This window comes from Ursus americanus, chromosome 15 (genome assembly GCF_024610735.1).
Source record: "Ursus americanus isolate L20-20 chromosome 15, mUrsAme1.1.p, whole genome shotgun sequence".
Taxonomy (NCBI): domain Eukaryota; kingdom Metazoa; phylum Chordata; class Mammalia; order Carnivora; family Ursidae; genus Ursus; species Ursus americanus.
In genome coordinates, this window is record NC_142141.1 from 25,149,757 (window position 1) to 25,177,427 (window position 27,671).

At 44.8% G+C, this 27,671-nt stretch overlaps 2 protein-coding genes and 1 long non-coding RNA gene across 5 annotated transcripts in view; 1 reads left to right on the forward strand and 2 right to left on the reverse strand.

Moving 5' to 3' along the window:
* Positions 1–1,731: 1,731 nt before the first annotated feature.
* Positions 1,732–9,744, reverse strand: GRPEL2 (GrpE like 2, mitochondrial). The gene is made up of 4 exons (XM_045815306.2): positions 9,589–9,744; positions 6,950–7,103; positions 6,011–6,092; positions 1,732–2,177 (listed from the first exon to the last, which is right to left on the reverse strand). The coding sequence occupies exons 1-4, from the start codon at positions 9,663–9,665 to the stop codon at positions 1,813–1,815; spliced, it is 678 nt and encodes a 225-aa protein (XP_045671262.1). The 5' UTR covers positions 9,666–9,744; the 3' UTR covers positions 1,732–1,812.
* Positions 9,745–12,383: 2,639 nt separating this feature from the next.
* Positions 12,384–27,671, reverse strand: part of AFAP1L1 (actin filament associated protein 1 like 1) — a 60,590-nt gene continuing 45,302 nt past the window's right edge. For all 3 annotated transcript variants that reach the window (XM_045815271.2, XM_045815270.2, XM_045815272.2), the window contains exons 14-19: positions 27,409–27,481; positions 25,517–25,628; positions 22,349–22,513; positions 19,765–19,943; positions 17,370–17,498; positions 12,384–14,186 (exon numbers count right to left, since the gene is read on the reverse strand). In XM_045815271.2, the coding sequence (XP_045671227.1) occupies positions 14,163–14,186; positions 17,370–17,498; positions 19,765–19,943; positions 22,349–22,513; positions 25,517–25,628; positions 27,409–27,481 (682 nt within the window). In that variant the 3' untranslated portion in view covers positions 12,384–14,162. The remainder of the gene's footprint in view (positions 14,187–17,369; positions 17,499–19,764; positions 19,944–22,348; positions 22,514–25,516; positions 25,629–27,408; positions 27,482–27,671) is intronic.
* Positions 22,507–27,414, forward strand: LOC148108857 (uncharacterized). Its single transcript, XR_015726858.1, has 3 exons — positions 22,507–23,052; positions 25,448–25,661; positions 26,816–27,414. It is a non-coding gene; the product is annotated as an uncharacterized LOC148108857 (long non-coding RNA).

Here is a 27,671-nt window from a genome sequence, read left to right on the forward strand (position 1 = left end):
AAGGCAAAAAGAAAGACAAATTCCTATTGTGAAATCCGACTGCTCATTAAATTTACAGCATGCACTTAGTGGAAAGCCGAAAGAGGTTCTGGTTTTAAAATCTTACCACCAGTCTTTTGTTTGCTTCTTAAAAGCACGCATTTTTTTTTTTTTAAGTATCTAATTCTGCTGGAGGTGGCAGGGCCCACTGGGGGATGGCTTTATTGACACATGTGTGGAGTGTGCTAGAACTATCTATGATGTCTTCAGAGGATAACTTTTAACACTCCACAGAATGGGGTTATAAAGTTCGAGTAGAAATGGATTTACTTTATGGATAACTAACTTAAAAAACCTGAACCTATGCAATCTGGACATCTAACAATCTTTGTCCGCTGGGGACATATTTGCATGTTCTTTATAGAACTGTTGGATCTTAAATGATTAAAGTTAATATCTAGTTACTCCTTATTCAAGTTCTCACTGAAATTTAGTTTACTAGTTTTAGACATTTTTTGAGTCCAGTCCTAAAGATGTTTTCATGCATAAGCAGCTGAAAGGGTGAGATGAGATCATCATTAAGGCCTCTTCTAACATTAAGATCCTCATAATTGACCTCCTTTCTAAAGTCTGATTGATAGGTCATTCACTTGCTCATTTATTGAACAAAACTTTTACAGAACACCAGCCATAAGCAAGACTAAAAAAAATAAAAAATAAACACATAGGCTCATTAATTCTAGGAGGTCAATAAAAGACAGCTAGATGTTAATATACCTAACACAAGACAGATACAAAAACTAGAAAATAAAGCTTATCAGTGTGAGAGGTAGTGATCTGTGAGTACCAAATAAAAAAAATTCAGCATAACTAAATGAAATGAGAAGTCACAGAAACCTAACATTTTTGTCCTGACCACCTCCCTGCATAATCTAACAAAGAATGATGAGGCAAATCTGACAAAGTGGAAGATTTAAGGGCTAGTGGAAAGAAAAGCTATAGGTAAATTACTTACATAGGCTGATTTGGGTCATTACCTACTGGTGCTGCCTTGGTTTCCCTGAAATGATTATATACCCAGGGAGGCTGAAAATAATTGGAAGGTAACTCAGCAAAGAAAACACAAGGTTTCTTGGTCATACTTGCTTGAAAGGAACCTGGTATCTTGAATTTCTTGATACTCCCTGCCTTCCAAGTCTTGCCTGAGCCTTAATTAGCCCTTGTAAATGGGAATTGGAAAAGGACAATGAGTGTGACTATGGTCTACCTGGCGGGGACTACAAAGACAAAAGATGGCTAAAAGGAAAATAAAATAAAAAAAGGGGACGTCCTAAAAATCTATGTGTATAAAAACCAACCCAAATGATCTAAATTCATATAACTCTAAAGCTTTATCATCTAAGTACCCAGATGTTGAACCAATCCCTACCATCTCCTTTTCCCATGAAATACAAGATCCTATATAATTCCTGTTTTAGGGACCATCAGAAACATTTAGTTGAAAATACATAAACATGTCCTCATTTCCACCTTTTAAAAGGATTTTCAATTGACAGTCATCAGAGTACCAATTTTAAAATAATTTTCTTAAACATATTTGGACAAAGGCCATAGGATCACTTGTCACATTGTTCAAATGCCCAACGGCAAGACTTCTGATGAGACCAAACTGGTCACATTAAATCAGTAGAGTATCTTAGAAATAAAGCCAATATGACTAAATCCAAAACAGATCACATGAAGTACCTCATGTACAATACAAACCTAGTTTAATAAATAAAGGAAACACAGGTGACTGTACTCTGGGAGAACATTCAGTTCCTCATGGCCCATTCATAGTCTTCTCTGAGACTCCACTGCCACTTCCACCCGGGCAAGTCTAATGGTGCGGCCATGAAGCTTGTAGCCATCTTGCCTTACTAATGCCACGGTGCCAGGCTGTACCCCAACACCAGCTGGCACATGACAGATGAGTTCATGCTCGTGAGGGTCATATTTGTCACCGACGGGTGTCATCTTCTCCAGGCCATGTTTGGCAAACACACTTTTCAGCTTTGCTTCTAAAAGTGATAACCCTCGGAAGATCTTCTCCAGAGTGAGCTTCTGGTCTCCAGGCTCTGTTTCCTCAGAAATGTACTCTGTAGTCTTCTCCAAAATGTCTGCCACCTCTACCAAGTCCTTACAGAAACTCTGAATTCCTAGAGAAACCAGACACTTTTATTGTCTGTGAGGAAATCACTTTGTTCCTGGGGGTGGAGCATGGGGAACGCCCAGATGAGTGGCTAGTATACTTGACATCCCAGGAAGTGGGAAGATTGCCACACAGGACTCAGGGATCGTCATCAAGGATTACTACCTTAACCCAACTGACAAACCAGTGTTTCGCTTGGAAGGCCTATGACTGGGAAGCCTACTACGAAAAGGGAAAAAATGATTAGAACCTAAGAACTAGGTAAGACTGCATGCAGGAGGCTCAGAAACCCGTCCTGTAAAAACTGATCACTGTTTCCTGTGTTTTCATTGCTATTCACCTTTACTACTACACCTTTACTACTATGCACATTTTGAAAATTCTTGTACATCTTAATTTTGCTAAGACATGCATTCTAGGTAGGGGCAAGATATTGGCATTTCACGGGGCAGGGGGCATTAATACAAAAATTAGTCGATAAGACCGTGCTAAGGGAGACTCAAGAATGGTTTATTCTCGAGGAACAGGGACAGGAAAGTAAAATACTCCATAGATGAGATGAGTCTCCAACTGCCTGCTTGAAGTTACATATACTTACTGGAGACAGGCCACAAAACTTTCAAAATCTTTTTAGTCATATGAACTGTTCTAAAAGTAAACTCAGTTGTTGAGAAACCTCATTACTCCCAATGCATCATCTTGATTTTTCTTACAGAAATGTTAAGGAATGTCATCATTACAGATATTCTATGATAACAGCAAAGCCCTGGTGGGAACTAGTGAGGGGTGAAGGACTTTGTTCTTCTGGTTTTAATCCAGGGACAGTTTTGTTTTCTGTTTTTTTTTTTAAGATTTTATTTATTCATTTGGGGTGGGGGAAGAGTGCATGCACAAGTGGGATGAGGGGCAGAGGGAGAAGCAGACTCCCCGCTGAGGAGGGAGCCGGACTCGGGGCTTGATCCCAGGACCCCAGGATCATGACCTGAGCCGAAGTCAGTCACTTAACTGACTGAGCCACCCAGGCACCCCAATCCAGGGGTGCCATGTGTCAAAACAGGCAGCCAACTTAACTGTATTCAGAGGTAAAAAGGAAGATCACCCACAGGGAAGTGAAGAAGAGATGATAGAAAAGAAATTTCCTAGGACTTGCTCGCCTAGATTCTGGAAGGAACAACTGACAGAGGTAGGAATTCTATCTTTAACTTCTGGGTGACAGAGATCCATTATGGCATCTTGAGCAAAACAAGTGTAATAGGATTCAAATTAGTCAATAATAACGTACATAAAGGATTTGGGGTGCTGGGGCATGAAGGAATGCTGGTGTGACCTGGTCTGGGGTAGGAGAGGAGGCGAAGGAAAGGAAAGAGTAAAACCAGCAGACATTTCCAGGAAACCATACTTGGTGTGATCAAAGCTCCACAAGATACCTCCCCCACCTCCATTGGCGATGGCAGCCATAAATATTAATGGCTATTAATGAAATCAGCTGAAAAGGTAGAAGAGATTTGCCAAACGCTTGAGAAGTATGCCGATTAGATCAAAACTTCACCCAAGAGAAAAGAATGTCTCATAAAGATCAATCAGGGGGTACTAAAGGTATCTCCCGGCTATTAAAAAAAGACACATACTCTAATAGGAATTTTGAAAGTGGTAAGCTTCTGGGCAGACTTGTACATTGTCACGGTACAAAGAACCCTGGCTTCTGTTCACTCAAGTGGTATGCATTTGGGTAAACAGAAGCCCAGGTTCTCTTGTCTGTATAGCGAGGGGTTCAGTCTCTGATTCTATTCTAATTACTGTTATTTCAATAGGAAATTGGTGTCTGCACCATTTCTTGGGAGTGGGGGGTGGGGGAGAATCTTTATTCTTGGCCACTAGAAGGAAATGGCTCAAGCAAATGACTTAAGTGGCATACTGCTAGACACATTTTGCTCTCTAAATAAATTAGAATATCAGATTATTTTGCGCTTAGCTAATATTTGTTTGTTCCTGGGAACCTTATCAATTCTTGAGGAAACTGATATAACTGATACAACCCATCAAAGCTTAACTTCTGGTAAGCCAATTTACCTGCTCCCTTCAAGCAGGCAAGTCTTCCCCAGGTACCAGTTGGTTTATTTGCTACAGAAATTCCTTGTAGCTCAAAGATCAGTGAACTTTTCCTATCAAGGGCCATACAATAAATGTTTTAGGTTTTGTGGGACAAGAAGGAAAAATCAAGGATCTTCTGTAGTTGATTATTTAATAAATGAGAAAATTTATTTCTACAGATTTTTAATGAAGAAATTCAGAACTGTATTTATGGACTAACACACAGGCTGCAGTTTGCTAAGCCCTGTCCTGATGGTTGGAAATAAGACACGAAAACTTGGATGAAACATCAGTAATACAATTTGGGGGTCAGTACTTAGCTGATACTCATACATAGCCTTGAAACGTGATGCCTCTAGCACTGAATGAAAAGCAGAAGGCTATGCCAAAGCACTGGGGCCAGATGGGACGAGACAGGAATGAAGTGAACCCTATGCACAAATAGCAGATAAAATCCAGGGAACAGGAGCCAGTATGACATAGGGGAAAGAATAGACTGGGGGTCAGGAGACAATGGACTCATGTCTCATCTGTCACCAATTAACTTTTTTCAGCTCACTTGTAAAAGGAGATTGGACTACATACAATCCAAGGGCTCCTCAAGCACCTTCATTCTATGTGCAGTGAAAGTATAACGCTCTGTATGAAATTGTGAGCAAGGTGAGGAATCAGAGATTTGCCCTCTACCCTTCAATCCCTATTGTTAACACTTTCATGAACACATTTGGGACAGCATGTTGTGTTCAGAGAAAAATTTCTGAAAGACTTTATTTTTTTATTATTATTTTTAACGTGCAGCCTTCAAATGTATATATGCATTTATGATTTTATTTTTAAGTAATCTCTACACCCAATGTGGGGCTAAAACGCCTAACCCAGAGCTCAAGAGATCGCATGCTCCACTAAGTCAGCCAGGTACCCTGCAAGACTTCAAACTGACCAAAAAGATTACTCAGTCATCAGTGAAAAAACAGTTGCGATCTAGTACAACTTCCAGAGTTATCTGCTTCCATATGGTCCAAGCCTTTGGACAAAGCCTTTGTCTTTGAGTTACTTTATAACTTAGTAAGTTGTAAATACTGATCGTAATGCCAATGATTTTTGTCCATAGTAGTGAAAGTTGTTGATTATTGCACTATGGATATAGACTAGTTCTGCTTCTATGAAGCAAATTTCAGCATTCCTGATTGTCCATGTGTCTTGTTCTTTGGATTCTCCTCTGAACATCTTAATGATTCACTTGTTTATTAATGAGTTCAACAGAACTGATTGTATAAGCACTAGAATGTTAAGTGTACATGCTTGAAAAATAAAGTAACAAGGGTTTTGGTCAAAACAAAGGTAAGCATTATTTTAGCGAATCGTCCACCTGGCAACATTCCCAATAAAGATCTCGGAAAACATAAGGCAAGAGTGGAAGGGCAGGGTAGGATTGGCTTATGACCTAGATGTGTTTTTTACTATGTTCAGTTTGGAAAACTGCTAGTAAGTGTCCTTGAACTAAAAGGTTTTTTGTTGTTGTTGTTTTTGAGAGAGAGAGAGTGTGTGCGCCTGCATGTGGGGTGGGGAGGGGAGGGAGAGAATCCCAAGCAGGCTCCATGCCCAGTGCAGAGGCCAATTCGGGGCTCAACCTCCCGACCAATATCATGACCCGAGCAGAAACCAAGAGTCCGACGCTTAACTGACTGAGCCACCCAGGTGCCCCAAACTAAAAGGTATTTTCATTTTTATCACGAATAAATCTCTCACCAAATATCTTGGCATCTTCTACACATCTCTGGGTTCGCCGCCTTATGTTTTCACCATCGGCTACAGCTCTCTGGTATCTCACCTGACACCAAAAGCAAAGTCAAAATGATCAGAAAATACACGCTTGCTGATGGAAAAGAATGTTTTTGTTCACTTTACAAACTTCATCCTTGTGATAGGTTTTTATAAAAAAATAAAACAGGAGCTGTAGGAATCTTAGATCGGCTACTACAAATCCCGAGTCAAAGCAGCAACCTACTCTTTACAGCAGTCCTGATGGGCTGTCATTTAGCCTCCTACTCTGAACACTTAACAACAGTTTTCAAGCTCATTATCTTGAGAGAAAGCTTCCTTTTTCACACACAGCCAATACCGCCACTCTCTTTCCTTCATTGAACTGAACTCCAGGACAACAAACAGTATATTTTAAAAATGTGTCATCTATTTGAAGGCAGTTAGCTTAGCTCCTTTAATCTTCTCCTCTTTCATTCTTATAATCCTTGATTCCTTTAATTGCTCCCCCGAGACATGCTTTCCTACCTCCCTACCATTCTGGGTGGTCTTGCTTTGGAACTACTCTAATTACCGCCCTCAAAGCGTGTTTGTCACCCGGGTACGGGAGAGTATGCCAGATATAGTCTGACTGGCAGAGTACAATGACAAACGACACACTTATACAACAAATATCTCCTGAGTTTCTACTACATGCCAGGCACTGGGAAGGTACCACAGCATTAGCTATTTGTAAGTATTGTGACATCACATGTTTTTAACTACGATAGACTACTTTGTCTAATATACCTAGCAGGAGGGTGGAGATGGGGGAGAGGTAAAGAGCCAACGAGAGGAAATTTAATATAAAAACTGACGCAAAAACTGTACGTGGATATTTAAACCAGAGAAGGGATGTGATGTGAAGAACAGACAAAATCTACTCACTGTTAGGTCCTGGACTTCCTTCTCCAGTTTCACAGCTTTAAGCTTTAAGGCTCGTTCTGCAAGAGAGGGCCCAAGCTCATCGGGAGGGTCCTCAGAACTGCAGTCCTCACCAGCAGTTCTCTGGGTGGCAGTACTGAAAGGATGTGGGCATCCCCTAAAGTGGGAGGGAGGGGGCACATGAAGAAATGCCATCACACACAGCCAAACTGCTTGTGGTCACAGTAACAACACCAAGACTTACAAAGGGCTTACTAAGTGCCAGACACCATTGTCAGGTTTTATGTAAATCATCTTTGCATCTCACAGTGTGTGAGAGAAATTATATTATCATCTCAATTTGTTTTTTAAAGATTTTATTTTTTTGAGACAGAGAAAGCACGAGTGGTAGGAAGGCGCAGAGGGAGAGGGAGAAGCAGACTCCCAACTGACCAAGGACCCTGATGCGAGGATCCTGAGATCATGACCTGAGCCAAAGGCAGGCACTTAACCGAGTGAGCCACCCAGGTGCCCCTATCATCTCAATTTCATAAATGAGAAAACTTAGGCTCAGAGAGGCTTATGACTTGCATAAGATCACACAGCTAGTATTCTGTTGAATCAGGATACTGAACACAAGGCAGCAGAAAGAGCCAGAAGTGGGGACACAAAAGTCAGCAAAAGAAAACCAAGTTCTAATGCCCAGAACCAGCAGGGTAATATCAGAAGCGGGAATTCAAAACACAAAGCCATACATTTCTGCTTCAATCCTTCATTTTACACATGGGGAAAATTAAGCCCAGTAAAAGGCCTGTGTCAAACTGGAGTTAGGTCTAGAATTCTAAAGTTTTCTTGACCACAAGCTCCTAAGTAAGGCTCTTATGAAAAAGAACCTGTGTTAAGAGAAATTCTGAGTTGGGAACTCACTTCTGTGTAAAATCAAGTCAATTAAATACTTATAAAACACTATACGTTCCAGACTGTGAACTATAAACAGGTGAAAAAAATGGATCTTTGTATTCAATCATGTTTGTAATCTAGAATTTCAGACAGCTCAAATATCTGATATATAGTTATTTACAAAGGAAAAAATTTAGAGCAGGGACTACTTTACAAATCTTGGATTGTAGGAGTTCTGACTCCTCCTTCAAGGAAGTTTCCATAACACTTCCTGGATTCCCATAATTTGATTTGAAGTAAAATCAACAAAATCACTGTGTGAGTACAAAAGGTCTTTAAAACCTTTTGTACCTTTAAAACCTTTTAAAATAATTCACTCATATAAACTGGCATATATCGAAGAGCAGTCATTGAGGTGACATCCGTGCAAAGATTTAAAGCAGGTAAAATGAGTTTGTTTCACGAACGGGGTGGGGACAGTCAGTAGAAAGCTATGGGCAAGATGGCTTTTATGTCCCAGACTTTCCAGGCCAGGCCTCAACTCAATTACTACAATCTGGTGTCAGATTGTATATGGTTCCACATTTTTGGTTCAGAAAATATGGTCACCACAGATCTGGGACAAATCACACAGGGTGAAATACCTCCTTCCAATCCTAACAAACTACACTTATCCAATTGAAAGTAGGTCAAAATACTCCCCGGGCCAGTTTAAAGAGAAAATGGTCAAAGCCCAAGTCTGAAGAGGAGAGTTGAGGCTGATCCCTTCAATTCCTCCTGCTCCAGAACTGGAGTGAGGGGAAATTTTAGATGGGAACTTCTTTCTTCTGGTCACTTCCCTACATCACAAGCTGGCCAAAAGTTTTTTAAAAAGCCTGAAACCCTGAATTCAATCTTGTACCCAGGTGCTAGGTCAAGTGTGTTAAGATAAAAAGGTGACAAACGGTTAGGAGAAATTCCCGCAAAGAAATTCCTCGCAGCTTAATTTACATTCCAGAAGTCCAACCTTACTTACCCGACAATTCACTCATTTTTATTCTTTCTGAGGAAGAAACAGTCTAACAGGGAGTCGTCCCTGAGAATAATTAACATTGCTCGCTAATTAAAATTATAGAGCCCTGACTGATTTCTAATTTGGGTTCCACGATTACAGAGTATTTGAGTTTGGCAAAGTTACTGAACTTTTCTAAACCTCAGTTTTCTCCACTGAACGGGAGAATAAATAGAACTACCCATAGAGTTCCACAGTCGGCATAAGTAATCAATAAAAGGTGCCGCAGCCAATAGTGAAGAGCAGCAAATAGAACTTTATAGACTCCCGAGGGCAGGTGGAAGGGCCGTTTTGGAAACCAAGCCGACCGCCCTCCTTTTACCAACAGGTAAAGTGAAGCCGAGATGACGGGAAAGGGGGGAAAGGACTGGCTTAGGGTCACACAGGGAGTGAGCGGGGAGAATCCCAATTTAACTGCAGACACCCCCGCTGGAGGGAAAGGGGCCGGGAGACGTACATCCCCAATTCAGTCGATCCTCGGGGCTGAAGAGTTCCCACCTCCCAGGAACGTGACCTCGGCTCTTTCTTGGCCTGACAAGGAGGCGCGGCTGTGTGCCTCAGTCTCCTTCTCTGTAAAATGGGGCCGTGAGCGCCGGATCGGACAGCCGAGAGGCTTGGTGGGTCATTTCACGCCCTCCAGCCCACAACCGCCCTTCCAGCTTGCTTGTCCCGCACAATCCTCAACTCCCGACCCGCGGCCTGCCTCGCTCACCTGCCTTCGGACGCGGCACTCGAGGCCAGGAGGCGCTGCACCAGCCGCGGGACCGCCCATACGGACCGCGCAGCCATATTCCCGATCTCGGCTGACGGAGGCAGCGCACGCGCACTTACTCCAAATGAAGAGATTAGCGAGATACCACGCTTCCCGGCAGACTTCGCGGGCGCTCCCAGCCCGGGACCCGGGGCAGGAACGCCACACTTCCGGTTATCCTGGCGCGCGCGCTGCTCCTGCCTATCCGGTGTCCCCGACGGAACACGACACTTCCGGTCCCCCGCGTGTGGGCGCGTAGGGCGGGTTCCTCTGGCGGGGCTTAGGGTCCGTCCTGGTCGCGAAATCCGCGGCCAACCCAGGGGGGTCGCAACTGTACCTTCAAGGAGCTTACGCGAAATTGTAAACAATAAGTGAATGCAAACGCGACTTAAAGTCAAAATATGACTGGTGTTTAAAGGTGGGGGGGGCGTGGTCCCCCGGAAGTCTAGAATAGGTTGTGGCCGAGTGTGGGCAGTTTCACCGGAGGAAATACTTGAACTGAAAGCTGAAGAATGAGTAGATGAAAAGAGGAGGAAAGTGGTTCAGGTAGAGGTAAACATCATCTAACAAGACCCAGTCAAGAGGGAGAGTATATTGCGAGTAAGGCGCCGAATTATTGGAGAAAAGAGGGGCAGGCAACACAACAGAATTAGCGGAACAGATCACGCGAGGGATTTAAAAAACTTGAAGCCCGACTCCGCCATCACTCTTACCCGCTTTTTTCCTCCAGGTCCCTTGTTTTCTGACTTCGCTATGTTTTAAAATGTGTATTTTCTCATTTCCCTTCGCTAGAATGTGAGCTCCATGTGGGCAGAGATTAGTCGGTTATTGCCAATGAACGATGGAACAGTGTCTTAATGTAGTACACACAATTTTTGTACAATGAACTTGAGTCTTACTCTGATTGCAATGGGAACATGTTACAAAACCTTTACATGTTTAACGGATCGTTTTGCCTCCCGTATGATAGAGATTGCTGGGTCTAAACAAAGAGGTAGGGAGACAAGCTATTGTACTAGTCCATGCAAGGGAGGGCTGTATTCTGTCTTGAAGACCCCTTAATAGACCTTTGTAACACCCTATCTAAAGTAGCTACTATTTTAGGTGTGTCCAGCACATTTCTGGTTCCGTATTTGTTTTTTATTTGTTTTGTTTTCTTTTTGTTTGTTCTCCCAACTAGAGTTTGAGCAAGGGGGTGCGTGTCTTGTTCACAGCCGTGAATTTCTGCAATTTCTGACATCTAGTACAGTACGTATACATAATAGGTTCTCAACAAATATTTGTTGAATGGATTAATGGTTGATGTCAGTGGAGGTAGGAGGAAGTGGATCAATTTTAGAGGGATTTAGTATGGAAAACAGTCAGGAAGTGAGGATAGATTGGTGATTGGGGTTGAGGGCACTTGGAGTTGCCAAACTAGTTACTGGATAGTCCCTAAGGTCAAAAATATTATTTAAGGAATGAGAAGTGTGCCGTCATCATTCTAAATCTTCACCATAACATGCTTACTTTTACTGTAGCTATTCGGGTCAGATATTCTCTCTGCTTGTCTGTGAGTTCCCTGAGGACGGAGCTGGAGACTTTTACATCTTTTTATTCTATTCAAGGCCCAGCCCAAATGTGTTGTAACCAACACCTGATGTTTCCTTTTGGCCTCAGAACGGCAACATGGGTTAAGGAGGGATTATGATCCCCTTTTACATTTGAGAAAAGTGAGGCTCAGAGAGGTTGGTACACCTGCTCAGGGTCCCCCATTGAGGATCCAGGGACACTATAGAAATCTTACAGTCCCAACACTTGGCAGTGTTGGGAAAGATGGAGCTTCAAATCCACCCTAGAGCCATGAGCCTATACTTTGGAAAAACAAACAAACAAACGAAGCAAGGCATTTTAACAGATGAGGACTGGCATCTATGCTTTAGCCATTTTGTTTACACTTCTCTTAGCTAACTAACTTACACCAAATGTGCTGAGTATGTACATTCATCATTCATCTATTTATTAAGTGCTAGTGTGCTTCTGAATGCTGCAGTGCAAGGGGAGGGGGTGGGGTAAGACATAGATGAAATGGAACCTTGGAACTAAGAGGAAGGACTGCTGGCTCCACTAATTCCGAACTGTGGGCTCCTGCAGGTTACATAACCCCTCTGGGCTTCATTTTCCTGAACTGAACTGAAACCGAACAGTTTCCCGAACTGAAAACTGGGATAATAGATAATAGATAATGCCAGGAAAAGTGATTAGTTAGCACCAGGACTGGCTACACAATTTAAAGGGCAAAAGGAAAATGTGACACCCCTTGTTCAAAAATTATTAAGACAGTAACGACAGGGTGCCTGGGTGGCTCAGTCGGTTAAGCGTCTGCCTTCGGCTCAGGTTATGATCCCAAGGTTCTGGGATCAAGTCCCGCATTGGGCTCCCTGCTCAGCAATGAGCCTGCTTCTCCCTCTGCCTGCCACTCGCCCTGCTTGTGCTCTCTCTCTGACAAATAAATAAATAAAATCTTTAAAAAAAAATTTAAAAAGCATAACAGCAGAGCATGAAACCAAGCCCAGGACCCTCCTAATTCTTGTGACTGCACAGGTTATGTGCCCATGAAGCTGGCTTTGGCTAACACAATACCTGATGCATGAGTGCTCAATAAGTTTATTATTAATTCTGTAGTAGTCCCCCTCTCAAGGACTCCCAAGATCTGTCGGTGGGAAAAATGTTCAACCCCAAAATAACTGCGTGAGAAAGAATACACGCTGAGGACATAATTGGATGTTGGGTTTCATTCCAGGATCCACATTTTTAAAAAGAACATTAACAATCCAGATTTTGTGAGCTCTTTTTCACTGGAGATGTTTAAGTGGAATCTAGATGAAAACTGTCAGTTATGGATTAGTTGCTTTTTAGCTTTTTGATGGCTGTGATTACCATAAAAACATCGTTTCTTCAGTGGAGAGAACACAGGATTTTGAGTCAGACATTTCTTATTTAGCTTAAGAGCCACTATTGACTGAGCATTTCTGTTTCTCAGATAGTGTGCAAGATGCTTCTTCCCATGTACTATCTCATTGAATTTCCCCACTAGTCTTGGGAGGAAAATGGAACTGTTAATCTGGGTTTCATAGATAAAGAAAACAAGAATCAGAGAGGTCAAGTGACTTTCCCAGACTCACCAGCTGGTCAGTGGCCGAGGCAGTGCTCAAACCTAACCCTGTCTGGATCCAGGCTCATAAGCCCTGCCTCTGCCACTGACCAGCTAGGTGATTCTGGTCGGGTTATTTTCCCTGCTCTGGTCTCCACCTACCTCAAAGGGTGGTAAAGTTTGGGTAAGGCAAAAGTGTATAAAGCCCTAGGTAAGGTGAAGTATGTGAAACCTCCAGCAAAGTGTCCAAAGGTCATTCTGGGATTTTCTTTCTCCTGGAGCTAACCTTTGAGCTCTTGACGGTTAACTGGTTTTATCTTTTTTTAGAAGGAAATGTAAAGACCTAAAAATTGCCTACACTGTTGAGAAAGTAGTGAGTGGCACAGCAAGGAGACTGCCCAAGACTTGAGGTCCTTGCTTCCCTATGAAAGTATCAAGTGTTAATAAAGGGCACTCCTGGCAGAAACGGCCCACCGTCCTTTGATTCTCCCTGATAGTTTGACTTGACAGCAGATACGGAAGTGCAGACTGGACAGCCCTCAAGGGCAAATATCAGGATAAAGACATAAAGAGCTTCACTTGGATTTCTAGCCCGAGTTCCTGGAGCCTGAGTGTCCTATGAAATAGATAAAGGACTTGACTGAGCACAAAGGACCCCACCGATGCCTGCAACATCCTGTGAGAAATCCATGTTCCTGTCCCTATCGCCGTGACCTGAAAATAAGTCCACGGCTGAGCCTCCCCTCGCCCGCTGTGTATCAGATCTCTAATTTGAAAACAACTCAAACACAGGGTTCTGGTAGCCGCATCTGTCTGGTTCTGAAGCCCGTAAGGAATGATTGCAGAATTTGCGTGTTGTCTCTAGTTTTTATCGCCTTTATGCAGGCAGGGAAATTCGGTTGATTTTGCGGCCTCTTTATGTTGCCCAGAGGTTGTCAGTGATGCCCAATCAATATGAATCCAATCGGCACACGTGTGATCAGATGATCAAGGCTTGTCTCTTTGTACTGTACTGCCTACCAATGCTTCAGCACTGTCTTCCTTTGCCCTAAAGCCTGGGAGTGGGACGCTAGAATGGGATGGAATGGCTTAATCACATGTGCTTTCATTTCTTCTTCAGAAGTGAGGGCAAAGACATTTAACAAAACCTTTACAACCGTGCAGATTTCTATCTCCCTCCACCCCCGTTTTCCACCCTCTGGGAAGTTACAAGGACGCCCTCCATGTCCCTCTTCCCTTTTACTTCTTCCCTCCCCATATTCCCTGTAATCATGCAGACAATAAAGGCTGGTCTTTAGGGTGCCCTGAAGAAGCTACTTCCAGTGTCCTGGCGTCTCCTTGTGAAAAAAGTGTTTCCAGTACAATCTTGCATTTCCTTTGGAATGAAATCTTCATCCTTTTTCTAGGTCTTCTTCATTTCCCATTCCTGAAGTCCAGAAAGACAAGACAAATCAGGTTGCTGAATATTCTAGTGTGACTTGCAGGATAAAAACATTCCACTGCACCTAATTACATAAAGATCTCCACTGGACAGATTAGAGAGCCACGGGTCCTAGTCTCACCCTCCTTCCGTAGCTGTGGTAAGTCCTTTCTCCACTCTGGGGGCCTCATCTTTATGGGGGCTCAAATATCACAAAGTTTGTCTTTCTCAGACAAGGAAACTGAGGCCAGTCTCTGCTTGGCTCTAATGCTGGGGTGGGGTGAGGTAGGAGGCTGATGAAAGAGAAACCAAAGCAGTTTGTTGGGGCGCCTGGGTGGCACAGCGGTTAAGTGTCTGCCTTCAGCTCAGGGCGTGATCCTGGAGTTGTGGGATCGAGCCCCACATCGGGCTCCTCTGCTGTGAGCCTGCTTCTTCCTCTCCCACTCCCCCCGCTTGTGTTCCCTCTCTCGCTGGCTGTCTCTATCTCTGTCAAATAAATAAATAAAATCTTAAAAAAAAAAACAAAAACAAAAAACAAAGCAGTTTGTTAAGGAAGGGTGGAGGCAGGCAGCCTGCCGGGCTCCATTCTTTCCCCTGGAGCCGTGTAGGACTTCGTCTGGGAGGGATACTGAAGTCCTGGCCAGTAGTGAATGGCTTTTACCCATAAATGATGCATAGGGTTTTCAGCTCTGGAGGTGATGGTGTGAACCAGGATTAAATGGGATGGCTGGAACATTCTTGCCGGGAGGATTCCCCACTCCCAACCTGCTGGTCTTCTCCCAGTCTTCACCATCTAAACTGCAGTTGCTCAGGGCAATGACTTAGGAGTCATCCTCGATTCCTTTCTTCTCCTTATCCTCCACATCCCCATCAGCAGATCCTTCAGCTCTACCTCCAAAGCCAGACATTTCAAATCACCCCCACTACACCTTTCTCCTCTCGCATCGAGATGACTCCTAACTGGTCTCCCCTGTCCCCTTATCTGTTCTCAACATTGTTCCAGAATGGCGTTTTTTGTGTGTGTTTTTTTTTTTTTTTTTTTTTTTTTTAGAGAGAGAGCATGTGCGAGGCAGGGCGAGGGGCAAAGGGAGAAGGAGGGAGAATATCTTAAGTAGGCGCCATGCCCAACACTGGGCTCGACCTCATGAACCTGAGATCATGACCCTAAGATCACAACCTGAGCCAAAATCAAGAGTTGGATGCTTAACCAACTGAGCCACCCAGTCACCCCCAGAATGGTCTTTTATTTTTTATTATTTTTTTTATTACTTAAAAAATTATTTATTTTTTATTTAAAAAATTTTTAAAACGTCTTTGTCACGGAGAGAGCGAGCACAAGCAGGGGGAGCGGTGGGCAGGGGAGAAGCAGACAGAGGGAGAGGCAGGCTCCCCACTGAGCAAGGAGCCCAATGCGGGACTCCATCCCAGGACCCTGGGATCATGACCTGAGCTGAAGGCAGATGCTTAACCGACTGAGCCACCCAGGCATCCCCAGAATGGTCTTTAAAAAGGTAATTCATATCCATAGATTTTTTGCTCAAAACTTGCCAATGACTTTCCATTATGTTAGAACAAAATTCACAGTTCTTCTAATGGCCTAGAAGGATCAAAGAGAAACAAACTGGCCCACAGGCCATATCTGGCTCACTGTGTGTTTCTAACATGCATCAGCTAAGAATGGTTTTTACATTTCTAAATGTTCGAAAACAAGAGAATAATAATTTTTCTTGACATGTGAAAATTTAATCAAATTCAAATCTCAGTGTCCATAAATAAAGTTTTATTGGGACACAGCCATGTCCATCATTTGTTTACAAGTTGTCTACTTTCCTGCTACAGTGGCATAGCTGAGTCATTCTGAAAGAAACTCTGTGATCCACACGCTCTCAAATATTTACCTTTATAGACAAAGGTGGCTGATATCTAGTCTAGACGATCTAGCCTCTGGCTGGTTACTTCTCTATTCTCACGTCCTAATGCTCAGGTGTTTGTTTTCCAAGTCCACAATTTCTTTCTTTCTCTCTTTCTTTCTTTCTTTCTTTCTTTCTTTCTTTCTTTCTTTCTTTCTTTCTTTCTTTCTTTCTTTCAGATTTTGTTTATTTATTTGAGAGAGAAAGAGAGAGAGAGAGAGCATGAGCAGGGGGGAGAAGCAAGGGGAGAGGGAGAAGCAGGTTCCCTGCTGAGCAGGGAGCCCGAAGGGGGGCTTGATCCAAGAACCCTGGGATCATGACCTGAGCTGAAGGCAGATGCTTAACCGACTGAGCCACCCAGGTGCCCCTCAAGTCCACACTTTCTTATCCCCAATTCTGAAATCCAGAAAGCCCTGAAACCAGATTTTTTTCTCAAGTGTTTTGGCACAAACTCAGCTGGGGGCAAAACCTGATCTGAACTGATGTGAGGCTGTTTATAATCTACTCCACGTGGTGTGACTATTCAAATGCCTTCTTGTAGAATTCTTGACATGTTTGCTTTCAGGGTACTTCCTGAGAACTTGTTGGGGTTTTTCAGCATATGCAGTAAATGTACTATATTACCTTTCTAAAATCGCAGAAGTTAGGAACACAGCTGGCCCCAAGAGGATACTGGGCCAGTATCATGGAATGAGCCTGGGGCTTAGAAGTGGAAGAGGCTGGTTTGCATCCCAGCACAGTGACACCCTGCATAATCTTGGGCAGGTCCTGTTACTCCCTGATCTTCCGTTTCCTCGCCTATGAAACAGAGACTTTCCTGTCTCAAAACCCACCGTAGGCTCAGAGACCAGAAAACTAAGTTTGTTAGGACTGTGTATTAAAAGTGAGTAAGTAGGGGCGCCTGGGTAGCGCAGTCGTTAGGCGGCTGCCTTCGGCTCAGGGCGTGATCTCGGCATTCCGGGATCGAGTCCCACATCGGGCTCCTCCGCTGGGAGCCTGCTTCTTCCTCTCCCACTCCCCCTGCTTGTGTTCCCTCTCTCGCTGGCTGTCTCTCTGTCAAATAAATAAAAAAATAAATAAATAAAAATCTTTAGAAGTGAGTAAGTAGGTCCTGAATGAGATTTGAGGATCTTCTCTGAGCAAACTTCCTGATTGACTGCATGGATGTATTGGCAATTCTCTGCCTTTGTAACCGGCTGATTCTTGAGTTCTTGGTGAGGTTCCATAGAAAGGAGGCTGCCAGATCTCTGGATTTTAATTCGCTGAGCTATTGCTGTACCTTGGCTTTCTGTAGCACCCTTCCTTGGCTGGAGGTTACGATGGATGGGCTTCTCTTCCTCAGCTCAGAAATACAGTTGACAGGGACAGGTTGCTCTAGGGCATTGTTCTGGGGTTTATTTGCAGTTTCCTGTAGATGAGGAAAAATAGTTACATTGGCAAGGCCTAATGCTAGCTACCCACACCTGGCTTGCCCTCCAAAGAACGCAAATAGAAGGCACTCCGCACACACGCCAGCACCAAAAGGCAAGGGGAGGCACACGCTTGAGGGCCTTGGAATAAAAGTAACGACGTCTAAAATCACCGAGCCCTCACTATGCACCAGGCTTTGCGTGGATTTGCTCATTTAGCCTTTCCAAACCTACGAGGTAGGTACTATTATTAGTCATCCTATTTTATAGATAAGGAAAATGGGAAGGTCAAGTCACTGCTCAAGGTCGCACAGCTGGTGAGTGGGAGAGCCGGGATTCAAACCCTACCGCCCTCTCTCTTCACCTCTCCCCTGTATTTCTTCTCTTCTTCTACAGTGCTCTCACCCCTTAACTTTCCCAGATAGTTGCTCAGTCCATTACTGGATGTAGTTACTGAAGTGCAGCATATTAATGGCTAAGCCTGCAGGGAATTTGAGAAGACTTCTATCTCCAAAGGCCATCAAAAAGGACGGCAAGTGGTGGGAAAAGCCCTCTGGCGTGTGAATTTCAGGGCACACTGGTGGAAGGAACAGCTGGGATGAGTGAACCACTTCCAGCTCCTCCTCCAGCCCTCTGAGAGTTTGCCTTTGTCCTTTAAGCTCTTTGTCTGTAAATGAGGTTGGAAAACCCCGTGGAAAGGAAGCAGGGGGGGCAGAAGGAACAGCCTGGCTTCCCAGACGTGGGATGTGGTCTGACCAGGCAGTACTGCGGCCTCAGACAACAAAGGTAAGAATACAGTTTCCAGTGACAACTCAAACTCATCAGACAAGTTATTTCATCTCTCAGAGTCTCCATGTCCTTGTCTGAAAGCAGGCATAACTTTTATTCATTCAACAAACATTCGTGGCACTCCTATTTTGCAGACTCTGTAAAAGGGCTAAGGCTATAATGATAAAACAGACATAGTCCAATTTTTAATAAAAATACAACCTAATGGGGCAGACAGACATTAGACAAGTAAAGACACATAAATACACACACACACACACACACACACACACATCCATATACACATGTATACACAAACTGTGGCTAAGTGCTATGAGAAAGAATAACATGGACTCGCGGTAATTTAGACCAGTGGTTCCCAAATGGGGGCGATTTTGCCCTTCCAGGGAAAGTTTGGCACCTTCTGGAGACATCTCTTGTTGTCAATGGGGTGTGGAGCTACTGGCATCTAGCAGGTAGACGCTTGAATGCTGTCAAGCATCCCGCAATGCATATGGCAGTCCCCTAGGAAAAGAACTATTGGCCCCAAATGTCAGTAGTGCTGAGGCTGAGACATTCAGATGGAGACAGAGATCAGCCAAGTTCTCCCTGAGGAGGTCTCATTTGGGGTGAGAGCATCTACCTTGCAGGGTTGCTTGGAGCACTGGAGATAATGGATATGCAAAACCCAGAGGATGGCTTGGTACACGAGGGACCCTAAGACAGGGCACGCGTACTGGGGCTAACGCCGGGCTCTGGAGTCAGACTTCCTAGATTGGGAACCTGTCTCCCATACAACGGAGTGACCTTGAGTAAGTCCTTCAACATTTCTGACCTCCATTTCCATTTATATCCAGTGGCGCCAATACACCTAGCCCTACAGTCCTGGAATGCCGTGAAGATCGCATGAGATAATGGAGGTTAAAATGCGGGCCTATGGTTATTGTTCAACACACGTTTGTTATTCTTTTTTTTTTTTTTAAAGATTTTATTTATTTATTTGACAGAGATAGAGACAGCCAGAGAGAGAGGGAACACAAGCAGGGGAGTGGGAGAGGAAGAAGCAGGCTCATAGCAGAGGAGCCTGATGCGGGGCTCGATCCCACAACGCCAGGATCACGCCCTGAGCTGAAGGCAGACGCTTAACCGCTGTGCCACCCAGGCGCCCCAACACGTTTGTTATTCTTATTCAACATATCGTAGTTATAATTGTCCGTAACCCAAAGGCTACTTCTAAGATCACATTCAGGATAAAAGGTGAAGTGGCAGGTGCGGGGGAGACAGCACAGGCCAGAACTTGCTCTGGGAGTCCCCTTCCTAGAGGCGCCACCTGCTCTTTGGGAGGCTCTCTTCTGGCATGTTCTGCTCCCCTCTGGGCATCCACCTGCTCATGGGCAAGCGAGCACAACTCCTACCCCCAAAGAATGATCATGAAGGTCTGTAGCACTGAGGGGATTAAGAAGCAGCTGCCCCTGGCCCAGAAGGGCATGGACTCACCCCACTCTTGTTCTTGCAGCTCACGGAGAGCCCCAGGGCCGGGCCGCCTGCCAGGGACTGCTGCAAGCGCTCCTTCACAGCCACCAGCCGCAGCTCCAGGTCGATCCGGCGCTCCTCCTTTGCCCGACACTGAGCTTCCAGGGCAGCCACGGCCTCCTCCAGATCCTTTAACTTCGCTCCTGTGTCCAGAGACATGGGTGAGAAACAGCAGAGCCTGGCCTGGAGCCTCGGGGAATTCGGCAGGACCTCAGGTTCTGGTCTGTCCCTCCCAGAGGGCTTTTCCAGCCCTTAGTCCCGATTCAGAGATGGATTTTGGGCCTAGGGTTCCAGCTCCATGCGGAGTCGTGTGGCTTTTTCCCTGCCCTGTACCGATTTCCCCACCTTCTGGATACAGAACCCTGATTTTCCCCTGGGAAACCACCTTTCTCTTCCCATTCCCTCTAGTTTGGATGGAGCTGACCTCACTTTTACTTCAAGGGGTTGGCACATAACTTAGACCTGGCCCATAATCCTGTCTCCATTTTCTGGTCACAGTGGTTGGTTTAGGGATCAAAGTTGGTCCAATCAGAGTGAATCCTGAGGCTTTTGTGGGGTCCATTGAGAGGAGAAGTTTTCTCTGCTGGGGCTGCTGTGAGGATTGGGTGAGGGCTAGAGCTGTGCAGCCATTATGCCACCATGAGGGGCACAGAATGAAGCCAACATAGAGGAAGCCGGAAGCCAGAATTGTACTTCCTGGTGACATCATTTAAATCCCTGGAACTTGCTATACCTGATTGCCCAGTTTTCCAATTTAAATTTTTCTTTTCTTTTTTCTTTCCTTTTTTTTTTTTTTTTAAGTAAGGTCTAAGCCCAATATAGGGCTTGAACTCATGACCCTGAGGTCAAGGGTCATATGCTCTACCAACTGAGCAAGCCAGACACCCCTACATTCTTTTCATTTCTTTTTTTTAATGCCTTTTTTTTTTTTGAAATTTCTTTCTTTCTCTTTTTTCTTTTAAAGATTTATTTATTTGAGAGAGAGAGAGAGAGACAGAGTGCAGGGGGAGGGGCAAAAGGAGAGGGAGAGAAGCAGACTCCCCACTGTGCATGAAGCTCAACGCTAGGCTGGGCTCTGGGCTCAATCTCATGGCCCTGAAATCAGGACCTAAGCCGAAATCAAGAGTTCAACACTCAACCGGCTGAGCCACCCATGTGCCCCTCTTTTCATTTCTAAGCCAGTTTGACTTTGGTTTCTCTTACTTGCAACTGAGTTATAATAGAGGGTTTTACATTGACCACGGGTTGCTACTGGGATTTTGCTGCTTTTCAATCTAAACTAACAAACCTGTATTAGTATCTTACCAGGTTTAAAAGTTAGTTTCATTCATTCATTCATTCATTCATTCATTCATTCATTCATCTATTCAATAAATACTTATTGTGTGCTTAGTGCTTTCTTTGTACCAGGTACTGTTCTAGGTCCTTGGAATAGATCAGTGAACAAAACAGGCCAAGATCCTTGCGCTTATGGAGCCCATGTGTGTGTGTGTGTGTGTGTGTGTGTGTGTGTGTGTGTGTGTATGAGAGAGAGAAAAAACAATAAATAAAAATGATAAACATAATAAATAATCAAATGTTACAAAGTGATGTGCTATAGAAAAAAACTGAGCAGGATAAGGAGGATAGTCAGTCTGTTCCAAACCTTGTTTTGACTCTTAGAAAGTTCTGTGTATTGAGACCAAACTGCCTTCTTAATCTTCCCTCCCTCAGATTCTGGTTCTTGGCTACACAGAAGAAGCCTTAGCCTTTAGGCTAGAAGTTCTCTGTTAAGATTCATGGATTCCTAGGCAATCTGTGGGTGAACTCTGGGGGCCTATGAGCTCTTGGCTGCGGAAACTGTCTGCAACATTGTGAATTGTGGGCTTTTTTTTTCCCCCTTGGGAAAAGGGTCCATAGGTTCCCTCAGATTCTCACAGGGCTGTGTGACCTTGGATGTATTTTATAAAGGACAAAGCTTCTGTTTCCTCAAGCATGCGTGCAAACCTCAGGCTGAAAGTATGCCCAACTACAGCTATAGAGAGAATTCAAAGGAAATAGTAGAAAGTGGGGCGCAGAGGAGCCCAGAGCAGGCTGGGCCTGCAGGAGTCATGGCCCTGGAGTTCAGAAGAGGGTCCTGGGACTGTCTCTGTCCGTCGTTCCTAGCACAAGGACCAGTGTCTTACACGGTTGGGTGCTCAGCACTTCTGTGAATGAGTGACTTAATGGGAGGTTCAAAATGATCTCTCTTATTTCCTTGATTCTAAGGCACACTCTGTTTTCCACATTTTAACATCTCTGAAATCAGATTGAATTTTACTACATTTAGCGTGCACATTTTGTGATGCTTTTCCATCCCTTACCCAAAAGCAGTTGTTTGATTGACGGCACTTTCATGAGTCAGGAAGCATGATGACCATGATGTTGAGGAAGAGGAGAAGGAGGAGGAAGAAGGGGAGGAGGGGGAGAAGCACACAGGGCTTAGATAACCAGGTGACCTCTGCCGTGGGAGGTGTCAGGGCTGAGCCCGCCCCCTGCTTGGGTGCCTAGGACATGCCCACGTAGGTACCTGGGTTGTTCCGAAGGGCTTCCTTCAGCTCCCTCTTCTCCTGCCTCAGCGCCATCAGCTCCGTCCGGATTGTCTCCTTCTCCTTTTCCAGCTTCTCCTTTTCTACCAGGTACCTCCGGGCATCCTCCTCAGCTCGGTTCTTGCCGTACTTATACTGATTGGCACCTGCAGAGGTATAAGGCAGGCAAAGGCCCCCATTTCTGATCTCTGGTAAGGGTACTTGGGTGGCCTTAGCATCTTTCTCAGCCTCAACTTCTCCGTCTGTAAAATGGGAATACTTAGATCTCTATCCTTAGTGTGTGAATCGTCCAAAGAAACAGGAGCAAAAGGGAGGCAGCAGAGCATCGGGACTAGGAATAAGGGCTTTGGAACGAGGGAGACCAAGGTTTGTGTTCTCTTTTGCCCATTACTAGTTGTGTGACATCAGGCAACAATGAATAATGGTGTTTCTGTGCCTTCCCCCAGGCCTTGGTTTCCTCATTTATATGTGGACAAATTTACCTCTTAGCATTGTGATAAGTTTTGTTTTTTTAAAGATTTTATCCATTTATTTGAGAGAGAGAGAGCACAGAGGGAGAATGAGAGGGAGAAGCAGATTCCCCACTGAGCAGGGAGCTGACGTGGGGCTGGATCCCAGGACCCTGAGATCTGAACCAAAGGCAGACGCATAACCAACTGAGTCACCCAGGCATCCCAGCATTGTGGTAAGTTTTAAATGAAATAATTCGTGAAAAATACTTGGTAGTATCTGGTGGAAGTACTTAGTAAATGTCAGATAATGATATGAAACAAATTTTGTGATGTATAACACACTTTTGTTTTAAAAGGGCATTTTACAGTCAACTCTCAGGTATATAGAAGACAAGGAGACAGGGACATACAACTCAGAGGTGCAGAGAATCAAGACCTTGGGCTAAACTTAGGCATTGCCCGTTTTATTCCTGGAAAGATATTCCTGGAAAGTGGGGGGAGAGAAGGGCCCAGGAGTCTGTTGCAGGCTCTACATTACGGTGGACAATTACAAATAATTACGGTAAACATTCACCAAGCATTTACTATATGCTAGGCCATTTACATTCATTTCCACTTAATCTTCATAAAAACTTACTATTATTAGCTCTATTTTGTTGTTGGGGAAACTGAGGCACAGAGAGGTTGGGTCTCACTGCTAATGATGGCAAAACCCGGTTTGAGTGCATATGTGTCTAACTCTGGGCTCTGTGCCATGCATTACTGCTCTAGTTGGGACAATGCCATAGTCCAGTATTTTACGGAAATTTTTATTTATTTATTTATTTGTTTCAGACAGTTACTCATAGCCCTTTTCAGTTGGTGGGGCATAGAGTTTGGAATGATTCCCTTGGTTTACTGATAATTGGGGTCTTGTCTCTCTAGCTCTTGTAGGGACTGCAGTAGCAAGGGGTGTGCAATGCAAAAATCAATTCCTGTCCCAACTACCCTGTAGTTGAAGCCTAATCATAAATAAAGCATGGAGGGCAGAGAGGGGGACCCATACTTCCCTCAACTTCCCAGATACACAGTGGCATCCCAGGGGAGTTTTCTCCCAGACTGTTGGATTTTACAGACTGGTAAACTAAAAATAAATGGGTAGACCAGCAAAGTGTTGTCAGGGTTCTGTTGTATCAGAGAAGGACCTTAAAACCCCCAACCACCATCTGTCATTCCCAATATTTTACCTCTTTTGTATATCACTCAGTATAACATTTGATTTGAAGAAAGAATCCATCTTGTTATCTTTGTTATTGTTGCTTGAATATTTTATGATGTCTTTATCTTACATGCTTATTTCAGTTTACTTTTCCATTTAATTTAATTTAATTTAATTTAATTTTTTTTAATTTTTATTTTTGGAGAGAGAGGATGAACATGAGCATAAGGGAGAGGGTGGGCGGAGGGAGAAAGAATCATAAGCAGACTCCATGCTCAGCACGGAGCCCGATGTGCGGCTCGATCTCAGACCCTGAGATCACAACCTGAGCCAAAATCAAGAGTCAGATGCTTAACCGACTGAGTGACCCAGGCACCCCTACTTTTCCACTTGAAAACGGACATTCCATAAAGGCCTGTGTTTCCAGTGGTGCCGATGAGAGCAGAGTGTAAGGAATGTGACCCAACCACTCTCTGACTGTGCAGGGGGAAAACTCAGGCCCAGAGAGGGGAAGGGACTTTTCCAAAGTTAGTAATTTAATGATCGAGTGGGGAATGGAATACAGATCTCCTGACCCCCAGAAGAGATTATCTACATTAATGAAGTGGCGATCTAATAAAGAGAAGTATTTTTTAAAATACATCTTCAAAAAGCAAGGAATAGAACTTGACTTTGTTCATGGGGCAGGGGGAAGAACTGTGGAGCAGTAACTAAAATGCTCTTGGAATATGCTGTCCTACAGGAAGCTGGTGGCATGGATCATGCAGCAGCAGAGATCAGTGCTGGAAATCAAACAGAATGGACCAGAGTCTGGCATGCTTAGCCTTTATTGTGCAGTGTGGCAATCAGGCAAAATTCACTGAGCTCCTATGGGGTGCTAGGGAGAGTGCAGGCTGGGACACGGAGGTGAGCCCTGCCTTTCATGGCAGCTGCCTCGAGGGTATTTGGAGGGGTTCATTTCTCCACTTACTCCCCCAGATCAGAATTCATAAATATTTTTAGCCTTTGGAACAGGCAGAACTTGAGGATGAATTTTATATGTGTATATATGTGAATCCATATATATGCAACATTGCAGCCTAAAAACACGTTTGGCCTTCGTGTTAAAATTTTCGAAAATCAGTTGCTAATATTAAGAAGTCAGTAGATTTCCTATAAAGGCTAGATTCCTGGTCCCGAATAATCTGCAAACCAGGGCTGCCCCGCTGCATGGGAGCCGCTGGCCGGAGCCGAGGCGTAGCCACCCGTGCAGGTGGAGCCCGAGCACTCCAGTTTCCTAGGGGCTTCCCGACCCCATCCCCTGTCGTCCCCCCTCGGAGGCCACAGGCTAGCTGTCCTTTATCACTAGGCTGGCGCTGTCATTTTTCTTATGGTAGGGTATTCTCTCACATCTCGCTTCACTCATTAATTTACTTGCCTGCTGCCTGCAGGAATCTGATTTGAGATCCCCGACCCCGTGGATTGTTTCTATCCCTTCCTCGCTCCCACCCAGAACTCACTGGAGGCGTGGCGCTTGACTTTGACCTGCGGATCCACTCGATGGGACTTCTCACTGCAGGAGGAGGCGTGGCGTTTCACCTGGGCCCCCGCGGGACGCTTGGGCTCCTCGTCCTGTGGGAGATGGAGAAAGGAGGTGAAGTACAGGTAGGTTCAGAGCCCTCTAGGCAGGGATATATTCCAGTCCAAGTGTGGTGGGTGAGCATTGCAGGACCTCTAAGATCGTGGCCTTACATTTTTAGACTGGGGCTGCACTCAACAGTTTATGGACTACTTCCACCAGCATGTGTCATTTCCTCCTCATACCTTCCTGTTGGGGGCTGCAGAAGGTGCCCCTAACCTGGAATATCTGCTGAGAGGGGAATCTGGAAGTCTTAGCGGGCTCTGGGTGACCACAGCTGATTTATCATAGATATTTCTGTCTTCACGTCATTTGGAAGTATCCTTCAAACTTTCTGAAATTGCTAAATGTAGAGTTCCCAGTTAAGATAAAAAGTTGTGGACGACATCAGCCAATGGTGGAAGTTACATAACTTAATAAACCAGCTCTACATTTTTTAAAATATTTTATTTATTTATTTGAGAGAGAGAGAGAGGGAGGAGAGAACGTGTGAGTAGGGGGAGGGGCAGAGGGAAAGGAAGAAGCAGACTGCCCGCTGAGCAAGGAGTCAGACCCGGGGCTTGACCTGAGATCATAACCTGAGCTGAAGACAGACACTTAACTCACTGAGCCACCCAGGCGTTGCTAAATTGGCTATACATTTGTGCATGAAGAGTATTAAGAGCACTCAGAATCCAGTCAGAGCTCAGGGAACCATGAATGGGATATGATAATAATATAATATAATAATGATATTGATAACAATCGTACTAGTTACTCCGTGTGAGACCTTCCAATGTCTATGTGCTGCTAAGCTCTTTCCATACAGTATTTCACTTAGTTCTTGCAAGGACCAATCAGGTAGGTGTTAGAGTATTCATTTGAAGCCAGGAAGTGAGAACTAGAGAAATGAAGCCCAAGGTAACCCAGATTCAACCCTGAATCCAAAGTTCATGCCATTAGGTACTAAGCTGCCTGGTTACTACTCTCTGCAACTGAGAAAGATCTCAAGCTGCATCCATTGGTTCATCTGAATCTGAAAAAGAACATATAAGCAGAAGAAGGATGGCTGGAGAAGTTTCTAGAATAGGGAGTCTTAGAGGTTATAGTTTGGTGTCATCCGGCACTGTCCAAGGCAGGGGTCCTGGCGTGCACACATGTGTGCTTTCCATGGCAGCTTGATCCTTTTTCTCTCCTCCAGCTGTGAGGCCTGACCCACCCACCAGTGTCTGATCAGAATGTGGCTGTCTGGCTCTCCCGTGGGAGGAAAAGACATAGGACACGCTGCCGGAAGCAGTCTGTTCATGTGATGGCTACCGAGGCCTCACTGGCATCTCCTCGATTTAGTGAGAGAGACAGGGAGACTCTGTCCTGGGAGCTGAAGCCCAGACTGTGACGCCACCAGGTGATGGTCTATGGGAGTGGCCACCCAGTTAGTGCCCCCCCGCCCCCTGCCCCCGAGGCACCACTGAGTCAGCAGCATCAGTTCCCAGAGCAGTGACCCAGTGGAGAGCCCAGCACTTGCTCAGACCAGCATAGTGCTTTGCAGTCTACAGAGTCCTTTCCTCTTCCTGATCTGGGGAGCTTTTCGCTGTACCCCCCTGCCTTCTCTGCCAGGGATTCCTTACCTGGAGCCATGATCTATGATAACGAGGGTCCTCCCTCCCCTTCCAGCTGCTGGTTAAATGAAAATTATCCCTGAAGCACAGGAAAAAAAGGAGTAGTACCAGAGAGAGGGACGAAGAGCTAATCAGTGGCCTTTGCCATGTTCCCAGCCCTCCCAAGGGAGCGCACCTGTATCTTTTCATAAGGAACATCGTCGTACACACGGGGCTCAGGCCATTGATCCTGGCAGGATCTTGCGTATCTAGAAAATACAATGAAGATGGCAATGATGACGACATGTTGCGGCTTACAGAGCTTTCCTGTCTACTCTCATTTGATTCTGTGATGGGTGTTGGGAGGTTAGTAACAGCAACCATGCCAGGCAGCGCTGGGCCATGGCTGTGTTAAGGGCCTCAGAGGCAGGGACCCACACGATTCTTACAGCAACCCGA